The sequence below is a fragment of the Chionomys nivalis genome, chromosome 2 (assembly GCF_950005125.1).
Source record: "Chionomys nivalis chromosome 2, mChiNiv1.1, whole genome shotgun sequence".
NCBI lineage: Eukaryota > Metazoa > Chordata > Mammalia > Rodentia > Cricetidae > Chionomys > Chionomys nivalis.
This window is the reverse complement of record NC_080087.1, coordinates 86,659,346-86,671,416: the sequence shown is the minus strand read 5'-3', so window position 1 is coordinate 86,671,416 and position 12,071 is coordinate 86,659,346. Positions and strand designations below refer to the sequence as shown.

Sequence of the window (12,071 nt, the reverse complement as noted above, 5' to 3'; positions counted from 1 at the left end):
ATTTTGAAGGCAGAGGCTACTGTATTGTTAAAAATAAGTTTCCCTTTACTGTGAGAACTGAGTTTCTATTTCCTGGAGCCTGACCTGCCCCATGACCTTCACTTGTTTTCTTAGTGGCCCAGCTAGGAGCATCTCAGAGCCAGCCTCCGGAGCAGTGTGACCAGAGGCTGTGATCGCATTGAAAATGCAGCAAGCACATCATTAAGAGCGCAATGTGGTGTAAGTGTAGGCTTCTCTCCTGCCCACCAGTTCCTGAATAAATACTCAGAGGCTTAATATTACTCAATGCTTGGCCCATGACAATGGCAATGGCTTATTACTAGCTCACTCTTATATTTAAATTAACCCATTTCTATTTATGTATTGCCATGTGGCCATGGTGTTACTGGCTTGCTGGCATCTTGCTTCTCCTGCTGCTGGCATCCCCTCAACTCAGAGCTCCTTCTCTCTGTACCTCCAGCTGGCTTTCCCACCTAGCTATATTCTGCCTGGCTATAGGCCATTTAAGCTTTACTTATCAACCAATGAGAGCAACACATATTCACAGTATACAGGAAGATATCTCACATCAATATAGAGAGGTGTGTGACAGGGCATTCCTATAATCCCAGCACTGAGGAGGGTAAGCGTTATTATTTTGCTGACTTTCCCTATCACCTGGGTACCCTGCCCCTTTAAGAGACAAGCTCCACCCACTCCCTTCCCCACCTCTCACCCCCACCTCTCCAGCCTGCTCTCTCTCTCTTTCAGTCCCTCTTCAGAAGCGGTAACTACTGCCCTCCTTCTTCTCCTTTCCCCTTCCCTCCTCCTTTTCCCCTCCATAATCCACCAAATAAACTCTATACCCAAACTCTCTCTCTCTCTGCATGGAGTATCTGTCTGTCTCTCGCCCACCGCGGTCTCCCACCTGCCAAGGGGACCCACTGAGGCCTGGGGGACCTGCCTCTGCCCAGCTGAGGCCTTGGGTATCCCACCGCTGCCCCTCCTGGGACTGCTGCCCCTCGTAGGACTGGTCCCCCCACCACCATATCTTTATAAAGAATAACAGTAAGGCATGAAGACCAAACGTTCAAGGCCTGCCTGGGCTGCATGGTGAGACCTGACTCAGAAGACCAGTGGCAGGCAGCTGCCTTGCCTGTATAGACCCCTGGGATCACACCTAACACTTTTTTAAAAAGAAAAATGAATTAAAGACAAAAAGAAACATGGACAAGCATCTGATGCCGGGGCTGGTTTATTTTTCTTCCCTGTGTCACTCAGTGGCTTCCTCTGGCTTCCTTGCCACACCGGCTCTCCTGAGGAGAGGAGCCATCCACCGTGAGCTTGGGGGAAGTCCACCTCGGACAAGGAGGTCTAGGCCACAGACTCCCCCAGACTCTGGCGGGCAATGGTAGCAGCAGGCTGCACGTCACCGTCACCGTAGCTGAAATTGTGGCCGATCAGCAAGTCTCTCTGAGCGATGCCACTGAAGCAAGTGTCCTCAGGAGCTCTGGGGTGCTGGGGGCTGCCCCTCTCCAGGGTGGCCTGGAGAAGGCCGCGCATCCTTCTGTTCTCCTTGGCAGTGGACTCCAGAACCATTTCAAGCTCACCTTCCATTTCTCTGGAGAAGAAAAAAAAAGGAGGAGATGGGTTGAAAACAGCGCAACCGAGAAGGAAGTCGGGGCTGGGGGTTGGCTCGGTCAGTCAAGGACCTGGGTGCGGGTCCTCGGTCTTGCTGGTCCACTGGTCTAGCCAGATGGAGAGACTGGGTCTAGAGAAGAAAGTGGGGGAGAGTGACTGGGGAAGACTTTGATGTCAACTTCTGGTCTCCACGCACATGTGTAAACACAGACAGACAGACAGACAGACAGACACACACACACACACACACACACACACACACACACACACATCTTTTGAAAAAGAAAAGAAATTCCAATAGCGCATATGAGCCTTAAAGCAGTCAGACCTCCAGTGACAGATGCTTCCGGTCCAAGAGCCACAAAGAAACAGCAGTGATGCAGAATTAAGATAGAAAAGACCAATTCTTAGATACTGATTTATCTAGTGATTTAACTAAAGCATTGCTTGTTCTGCCTGTTGCCACGCATGACTTCACTTGCTACCTGGAGCAGAATGACCTGGGGAGTTAGCTGAGACAACTTAACAGCCTTAACAGCCTGACTGCCCCGTATGCTCCCGTCAAACACTGCTTGTCTGCTGCACCCGTGGTTCTAGAATACAGACTGAGAACGCAGACCGGACCCAGGACCCGAGCCTTTCAGGAGCTGGCCTGGCTTTGGCCCCCTGGTGACATCCCTTCCACCTCACTGGTGTCAGAACAATGTGTGCGGTGACAGATGTGCTGGCCACACTGAGCCGAGCTCACAGCACGTGTATTCGAGTTACACAGCCCCTAGGTAACGCACACTACGCTGGTCAGTTGCGGTGAGCTCTCAGCTCATGGAGACACTGGCTCTGGGTCGCTGCTCCCCTTCAGACCAACCACACTGTGTCCTCCAGAGTCTCCTGTCTGAGGTGGGCTGGCCCTTGACTGTGGGAGGGAAGAGCCCAAGGTTATTTTATAAACACTGTGTCCTTGAGAACAGTTAGAAGGTGAGCCATTTCTAATGGCTATGACTATGTCCACCTCATGATACACAAGCGCCTACCGTGGGAAAGACAAGCCGTGGAGAGAGAGGTCATGAACTGCAGCTAGCTCAACTTCCCTAGCTAGTTTCTACTGGATAGTGCAAACATGCAGTCTGATGCTACCGTTTCTATTGTTGCTGTTTGTTCTTTTATTTGGAAGCCTCATTCAGGGGACTCTTTTCTGCCCGGGACTGCAGCTGGCTGCCTTACTCATTTCTGTAGCATGTTATTTGATGTCTGTCTGTCTGTCTGTCTGTCTGTCTGTCTGTCTAGGTATGCACCTACCTACCTACCTACCACTAGGAACTTGTTTGGCTTGCCATACGCTTAATTTACTCATTAATTCAAAACTGGAAGTACGGCTGTGGGACATCACTCCCTGGACCACACAGAACAAACACACAATTAGTCAATTAAAAACAACCAAAAGGCAATAAAGTAAAAAGAGATCTTATCCACATTCTTAAGACTGAACTATCATATGGAGAACATAAAACTAGGAATTGAATAGTAAGAGAAATAAAAAAATGTATTTATTGGTATTTGCAAATACCAAGAACTTGCTTAAATACGACGAGGCAGATTTACCAAGGCTCCAACATAACAACTGGAAATGTCGTCCCCACCTCTGGCCGAGATGGCTGCCAACCACGTGCCTGCCTAGAGATGGTGGCAAAGCACGTGGTACTTATCTCCCAAGATAAGAGTCACATCACATGGCCCCTTAAAGATTACCTATGCGTAGATTCTTAACTATCACGTCCGTGTTATGAGTTTTAAGTTAACTTTTTTCACAGATAGTACAGATTTTTAGTCATGCTCAATAAACTTACAAATCTTGGGGCTCAGAATGGCCACATAAACCAAGCCTAACTTTGTGGCTGTTCTGCTTTGTTTTCTTTGCCTGGTCACAGCATCGGGTAGCTCAACTAACATAGGACACAGAGGAAACATTGAAATATGCTTAGGTCTAGAGAGCGGAGAGCAGTGGCCAGCTCCACAGCCAGCCTTCCAATGAAGCAAGACAGCGTAAAACAACTCCAGTGCCAGCCACACCCAAAGACATCTCAACTCCTGCTAACCCAGATCCACTGACCAGAGAGCTCAAAAGCAGCCATGGCAGCAGAGACAGCAGACAGACCCGTCCACACACTGAAAACGAACAGACAAAACTTTCCAACCAACCAGAACCAGGCAGGTGAGCGGCATCCCGCAATTTGCCCTGGATGGGAGAATATTAAAGTCCAGTGGAACCCCTCCATGTCCCAGAATAGGGCAGACTATGACTGAGCGGAGGCTCTTGCTGCTTCCTCAGCACGGCAGTTCACCCTGACAGTCCAAGCATCTGTCTCCTGAGGTGGCCTCAGCCCTGGAGTTTCAGAGTGAAGTTCCAGCGTTAGACTTGGGTAGGTGGTCTGAATCTTGCTGGGGGCCTCCAGAAATGTTAATCCCATCAGTCAAGAATATGACCACTATCACAATTTAAAGCCAAATCTGAAGCGAGTTTTAATTAAATACAGGGCAGGTGGATGGACTCTGGCCAGGTCATACCCGGGTTCCTAGGAAATGGCCACGAGTTACGAATCCCAGGGGCTTAAAAAGGCAAAACCCATAATTCACCACATATTCCATCAGGTCCAATCGGGGACAGGCATACATCCTGAAATATGTCCTGTCCATGCACCTCCCAGCCACCCGTGATCAAGTATATCTGATGCTGATGGGCCAAACAAACACTGAACAAACAGCAACTTATTCTTACCTGTCTTAACTGCGAACAGAACCCTCAGCCTGCACGGGGCATTTCTCCTGCTTTAGTTTCACAACGGTTGTTGAACCAAAACCTCAGGGCTGAGAAGGTCCAACACTGAGCACAGATGAAGAGATAACTAAATAGAAAAGCTGAACAGAAAACAGACAGACAGACAGACAGACAGACCACTGAAAATGTAGACCAGAATAAAAAAAGAAAAAAGAAAAGAAAAATGTAGACCAGAAAAGCTAACTCTAGCTCCCAGGGTGGCAAAAGACAGCGGATTATGGGGCTGGCTGGCTTCCAGCCTAGCTGAGAAAATGCAAGCACCGGGATCCCAGAGAGACCCTGCCTCAAAGGAGCAGTGCGAGAGCAGGGCACCTGAGGTGCCCTTCTGGCTGCTGCTTGCTCGTGTGCGCAGACTCACAACCTACCGTTTCTGCTGCAGCGCCTCATCCAGGACCTCTTGCTTTTCCCGCAGCATCCGCTGCAGGTGCCGCATCTCCTTCTGGTACTGAGCTGCTTTGCCAGCAAAGTCCTCCTGCTGTTCCATCAGGCGGTGATGGATGTCCCCCAGCTTCAAAGCAGCCTGTTTCTTGTACCCCTGCAGGGAAGAAATTCAGTGAGCAAGCCTCCTGCCTCTTAAAAATCAGTGCTCACGGGCTGGGTGTGCCTCAGACAACACTGAGCTGGAAGGCAAGCCTAGATTTTAAAAGCACTGAATGACCATGCACAACTGGAGCTTGGGTAGAGTGCCTGCCTGGCATTCACACAAAGCCCTATACTTGGTCTCCAGCCAGGTGTGAAACTGGGTAATCCCAGCCCTCGGGAGGCAGAGGCAGAAATGAATCTGTGGTCACCTGGGCTACAGAGTGAGACTCTGACTCCAGAAAACAAAATAAAAATGATACAAAAGAATTTCAGGTTAAGTCCTGAGAGATGGCTCAGAGGCTGAGTGCTTACATACTTATAGAGGACCCATGTTCAGTTTCCAGTACCCCTGTGGGCTGCTCAAAACCACCTGTAACTCCAGCCCCAGGGGATCCAACGCCCTCTTCTGGCTTCCAAGGGCACCTACACTCATGTGCTCACACACACACACACACACACACACACACACACACACACACACAAATTAAAAACAAAATAAAATCTAAGGAAAACCAAATTTCTAATCTGTATTATATCTGATTTTTGTGGGATTAATATACTAAAAATGAAAATGAAACATAAAATATCTGTATCGCAGACTAATTGGATGTTTTCACAAATTAATCTACTTCTGCAATTTATTTGTTTGTTTTATTTTTGAGGCAGGGCTTTGAGCAGTCCAGGCTGGCTTCAAATTCCATAAATAGCTGAAGGTGACCATGACCTCGGGATCCTTCTGGTTCCACCTCCCGTACTGGGATTACAGATGTGCACCATCCAATCCAGCTTTAGGCAGTGCCGAGGATCACACTCAGAGACTCATGCACACTGAGCAGCTCCACCTTGTGAGCCACACGCCTGGCGCCTATACCTCCATTTTTCATGGACAATCCTTCCATCAACTGTCGGCTTAAGAAAGAATGTCCACGGCCATCAACGCTGTTTCGCTTTATCAAAGATGTCTCATATAGGAACTCAGCCAGGGCTGTGGGGAGCTCAGTGGCACGGTGCTTGCCTGGCACACAAATGGTTCTGGGTACAAGCCCTACTAAGAAATACAACAAAAGGATAAAAAGTGGCTTGTCACCTCTCCTTCCATGTAACTCAGGTCCTCAAGCATCCCCTACGCCTTTTAAGTAATATTCAAGGCTCTAACCACTGAGCAATCTCTCCAGTCCCTCCAGTCATCTCTTAAGGCAGCATAAATACGAAAACTGACTATCAGGTGTATGTTAGGATATCAGTGCTATGGGAGTCATGTATCTAAATCTCTGACATCAGTTTAAGAAGTGCTCAGAGGGGCTGGCGAGGTGACAGAGTGGGTAGGATCCTTGCTGCCTGATGACACCTGAAGCCCTGAGTCTGATCCCAGCAAACCTGCATAAAGCTGGAAGGAGAAAGATAACTCCACCAAGTTGTCTTATGACACCCATGCACACTGCATGCAGCCAAGGCACACATGCATCACGCACAGACACTGAATACAAAAAAGTTTTAAAAATAAATCTTGGGGCTGGAAAGGTGGCTCAGCAGTTAAGAGCTCTGTCTGCCTTTGCAGAGGACCCGAGTTCAATTCCCAGCACCCACAAGTGGTTAACAACCATTCTTAACTCCAGTTTCAGAGATAAGACACCCCCATACGCAGAAAAGATACTTATACACATAAAACAAACGTGAATAAATATAAAAAAAAATTAGCCAGAATGTGGTGGTGCATGCCTTTAATCCCAGCACTCAGGAGGAAGAGGCAGGTGGATCTCTGAGTTCAAGACCAGCCTGGCCAAAGAGAGAGTTCCAGGACAGCCAGGACTACACAGAGAAACCATGCCTCAAAACAAAAAAACAAAAACAACAACAAAATAAAAATACATTTAGGGGGGCTGGAGAGATGGCTCAGAGGTTAAGAGCATTGCCTGCTCTTCCAAAGGTCCTGAGTTCAATTCCCAGCAACCACATGGTGGCTCACAACCATCTGTAATGGGGTCTGGTGCCTTCTTCTGGCCTGCAGGCATACATGCAGACAGAATATTGTATACATAATAAATAAATATTTAAAAAAAATACATTTAGGAGGACGGAGAGATGGCTCAGTACCTAAGAGCATGGGCTGCCCTTCCTGAGGACCCAGGTTTAGCTCACAACTGTCTCTAAATCCAGAGTTCAGGGGGTCTGCTGTCTTCTGACTTCTGTAGGCACCAGGATGCTCATGGTGTACATACACTCAGGCAAACACTCATACACATAAAATAAAAGTAGGTCTCTTTAAAAAAGAACTGGGGCCGGGTGGTGATGGCATGTGCCTTTAAGCAGATCAATGTGAGTTCAAGGCCAGCCTGGTCTACAAAGTGAGTTCCAGGACAACTAAGGCTGTAATACAGAGAAACCCTGTCTCGAAAAACAAAACAAAACAAAAAGAACTGTCTACAGCTTTTACATTTTCAGGTTTTAAAAAAACTTATTTAAAAAAAAAATAATAATTTTTAGGTGGGAGAGATGGTTCAGCGGTTCAAAGCATTAGCTGCTCTTCCAGAGATCCCGTGTTCAATTCCCAGCAACCACATGGTGGCTCACATCTATAAAGAGATCTGGTGTCCTCTTCTGGCCTGCAGGCATACATGCAGGCAGGACACTGTATACATAATAAACAAATCTTTAAAACAAAAATACTCTTGTAGTGATATCACTTAACCACAGAGCCAGCAGACTTCCCTGTTTTGTTTTGTTTAACAAATAATTGCATAGTGTTTCATTATGCAACAAACCACAGCTTACCTGAGAAGGGACAAGGTGCTGTCTGCCAGTAAAGTCCGGTACAGTTTTTCTTCTCGTGTGAGACACACAGACCCCCTCGGAAGCCCCTTTCCCACGGGGAGACATGCACAGACGGCTGCTTACCTTCACCCTCTCCTCCAGCTTCCCCAGGCGAATGTTGCCTTTCAGGATTTTGTTGAGGACTCCGTGCTTCTCACTCTCTAAACACTGAGCCTGTGGAGAGGGTAGAAACAGAAGCATTACTTTAGCTTACACAGAAAGTCCTGTGAACTGCTCTGGGTCTTAGCCCACTGGCATACCACCTGCCCAGCTTTCATGAGGCCCCAGGTCCAATCCGCAGCGCCCCCCTCCCCCTGCACACACTACAGGGAACATCCCCAATCACAAACGAGCTCACTACCTGAGAGAGGGCTGTGGGCAGAGCTGGGACAAGGACTAAGGACCAACAAGGATGGGGACCACACTGGGCATCTCTCCTAGGTACAAAAGGAGGAGCTGGGGTCCCTCAGACCAAGCCTTTAAGGGCTTCAGAATACATGGCTATGCCAGTGGACACAGCACTCCTGTAGCCGTCTGAATGAAGTATGTCTCCCACAGGTCCCCAGTGGCTGGCCTTGTTTGGGAAGTATGGAACCTTAAGGAGCTGGAGCCTTGCTGGAGGAAGTCTATCACTGGGGGTGAGTCCTGAGAGTTGTTAGCCTCGCCCCACTTCCAATGCATCCTTTGCTTCCTGTGTGTGGCTGAGATGGGACCTCCCAGCTTCCTGCCCTGGCTGCCTGCTGCCATGCCTGCTGCTATGGACTCTTCCTCCGGAACCACAAGCCAGAAGAAACTCTTCCTTCCCTAAGCAGCTTTTGGCCGTGGTTCCTTCATTAGTATTCAAGGAATAAGTGTTGGGATCACTTGTCTCGTGTAATCACAACAGAAGAGAAGGGAGTGACAGAAACAATACAAACACCTGACGCTCTTCTCAGACCAGCATGGCAGACAACATAGCCAAGAGGGACGCCGTCTGAAGCCAAGCAGTTGGCACTGCTCCCCAGATGGGAGACAAGCTCCCACACACCACTAAGGGTCCCAGCTGCTAGAATGAAGGAGAAACGTCTGCGGTGCCCCTTTCCTAAGGCGCCTAGTGGTGGCAGCTGGCATCCGAGGAAGGAAGGAAAGCTAATGACGTGCGCCAGCCCACAGGAAGAAATGTCCGGCGGCAGTTCCCATGTCTACTCCCCAGACCACTGTGTCTCCCTCAGAAAGGTATAACAGAAGTAGGTGAAACCAAATGGGGCACTGCAAGTTCCATGTGACCCCCGGCCATCAGCAGACACTGCCCAGAGCAGTGGAGGCCTTTCCTAAAGACTGCAGCGGGGGGCGGAGGGGGGGTCAAGAGACACAGGAGTGCGGGAGGGATGTGACCAGTGGGGAAGCCAATGTAGCCCTGGTCTGGGTGATATAGAAGCCCAAGTGCCCTGCCAGCTCCCCAAGTTGTCACAGGGCCTTGGTATATCAGATGTCCTGCTGATGAGTAGAACCAGGTGCAGGGCAGCACCCCTGCCCACATCCAGTTCTGATTCAGTGACCTGGCTTTCAGGCCATTACAAGATCAAGTTGGCTAAATTTATAACTTCTAAATTTTTATATACAGAGTGTGCGGCTTCCACTATATTTCCACACCTGGCCCATAAGGCTGAGGTGTGGGTCTGAAGTGGAAAGTATCTCCGGCTGTACCACAAAAGACCGTGCCACTCTATGGTCCACGCGGGAGGTGAGTTCATTTGCCAGGGATGGGGGTCCCCGTGTGTCCTGCCATGGGATAAGATGGCTTTCTATTTACTGCGACACTGTAAGGCGGGCAGGTGCTCAGGAAGGTACTCCAGGTGAGCAGTTTTGCTTGGTACCTTCCAACAAGCTTTTGCTGGTCCTCTCAACAGCCCAGTGGGCACATGGCAGGAAGGGGCGCTAGGTGCTGTGACAGAAAACACCACTTGTTCAGCACTGTGGCCAATACAGCAGCTTTTGAGAGAAAGCCCCAGGCTGAAGATCTAAATGGCTTTAAGGTTCCTACCATGCTGGGTCACAGTCAGGAAGGACTCAGACATTGCCAGTAAGGGGGCCTGAGAGACGGCGCAGTGGATGCCCAGTGGAAGACAAGGCTGTCTTCTGTCATGCGCAGTGATGCTGTGACCCTCACTCCTCACAATAATAACCAGTTACAGCTTGGAAATGGCCAGCAATGTACAATGAGACTTACTGGAGCCCTGCCAGCCACTGTCACATCGTGAACAATGCCTTGTAACACTAAGTACAGAAAATACCAAGACACATCCAATTAGCGTGTTTTTCTTTTTAATTAAAAATAAGTAGCAACATTCCCTCAAGCTCCCCGCTATTTCTATTTCTTCCTCTATAAGCAAGGGCTAAAGCCTCTGCCACTGCCCTGGGGAGGACCTTCCTAACACCTGCAATAGCCCCCACCCCTCTTCTCTGACACTCATGATGTCCCCTTGGTCTCTCATCAAGACACTCATTAATATGACATGCTAGCAGCTATGATGTGGAAAAACCATGCATGCTTATATGCAGGGAAGTGCTTTGTGTCCAGAACACACAGAAGAGAAAATTCAAATAAGTAAGAAGGCTGATAAAACGTCACCTGGAAGTCCGCCCCTGGGAGGAGCTTGGGGAATCTATGAGAACTTTCTGAGTGCACATGGCTTGACACAGAGAGTAGCTGTCTTCTTCGACCATACAATCTGCTGCAGACATCTTTTTGAATCAGTGTGGGAATGTCTAGAACCGTGCCAGGTTCTTGCTGGCTGTGCGCTGCTCCAGCATCTAGGACACCAATAATTGACTTAATTCCCTTCCCTGCTACTACATCTGTAGGAGACCTCTATCTAACTCCAGGAGTCCGGTTCTCGCTCCCTCCCTCAGAGCTGGGAATCAAGCCCAGGGCCTTGTACACATGGGGCACGCACGCGACTGCAGAGCGGCCCCTCCAGCCCTGCGCCTGTGATCTTCAGGACTCATCTGCTGGCGGGAGCTGTTCAGGCCATGGGTAAAGGGGTACACAGACACACCCACTGCTGTGTGATGGGCACGGCACCACCATACCGGGCCCCACAGTTCACCCTCTAGAATAACATTTGCTGTTATTTAGAAGTTCTGGCTGATTTTCTTTAAAATATATTTTGGTTGAACTTCTCAGTACTTGGGAAGCAGGAGGATCGCGAGTTCAAGGCTAGCCTAGGCTATGCAGCAATACCTTGTCTCAAAAAAAAAAAAAAAAGGTTTTGCCCGTGGTTAAAAGATAAAATTTTGGAGAATTTCTAAGTGTGGTTAAAATACTAAAATCAGAAGATTTTATACATTTGCTTAAAAAATAGTATTGAAGTCACATTTACAATAAAACTTAAGTTCACAGAACATAACTTTGAGAACACTCACCAAATATTTAAGACTGTCTCGTTCCTTGGTGACATTCTCTGCCAAGCCCACCAGGTTTGCCAGGTACTGGTGGGCAGACATCTCCTTCCCCATGGCTTTTTCCACTTGCTTTCTGAGGCCATCGATTGTTTTTTGGTATCGCCTGCAGAGGTCCCCGGTGGTGGAAAATGAAAACAAGTAAGCCCGTGTGTGCAGCTTGGGTGGAGTGAATATATGTATACAGATATATGTTTAAAAACCAGTATGTCTGTGTACATATGTGTATGTGTGCTTTATATGTGTGTGTATGTGTGTAGTTTTTTTGAGATAGTCTCCCTATATAGCCCTGGCTGTCCTGGAACTCACTGTGTAGACCACGTTGGCCTCAAACTCACAGAGATCGCCTGCTAGAATTAAAGGCATGTGCCACCATACCATTTAATACCTAAATACTACACTTAGGGATGGGGTGTGGATTGGTGACAGACTGTTTGGCTAGTATGTACAAGGCTCTGGGTCCCAACCCGTAACACTGCAGAATTAACTAAGTAAGTGCTATTGTCCAGCAACATACATCTTCTTTTAAGTTTTGAGAAGTAAATGAATCTAGTTTGAAGTCAGGTGTCAGAGCTGAGTCCTGATCCAGTTAACAAGACTCGAAAGCCAACGGCGCGGGCATGCCACCGTCTCAGCCAATGGCGCAGGCATGCTATCTATCATCCCCAAACTTGGGAGGCTGATCTGGGAAGACAGCTAGCGTTCCAGGCCAGCCTGCCCTACCATGTGGGCCCTATCACAACAAACAACAAAACAGCACTCACAGAATGGCTAGCAATGAATC

General features: G+C 48.5%; 1 protein-coding gene across 2 annotated transcripts in view; it reads right to left on the bottom strand.

Annotated features, from left to right (window-relative positions):
• Positions 1 to 1,234: 1,234 nt before the first annotated feature.
• The window catches only part of Cep89 (centrosomal protein 89), a 44,958-nt gene continuing 34,121 nt past the window's right edge, over positions 1,235 to 12,071 (bottom strand). The window contains exons 16-19 of one of the 2 annotated variants that reach the window (XM_057762718.1): positions 11,252 to 11,393; positions 7,931 to 8,020; positions 4,819 to 4,988; positions 1,235 to 1,600 (exon numbers count right to left, since the gene is read on the bottom strand). In XM_057762718.1, the coding sequence (XP_057618701.1) occupies positions 1,354 to 1,600; positions 4,819 to 4,988; positions 7,931 to 8,020; positions 11,252 to 11,393 (649 nt within the window). In that variant the 3' untranslated portion in view covers positions 1,235 to 1,353. Of the gene's footprint in view, positions 1,601 to 4,818; positions 4,989 to 7,930; positions 8,021 to 10,457; positions 10,640 to 11,251; positions 11,394 to 12,071 lie in introns of those variants that run through there. The other variant, XR_009056693.1, reaches the window with a different exon arrangement.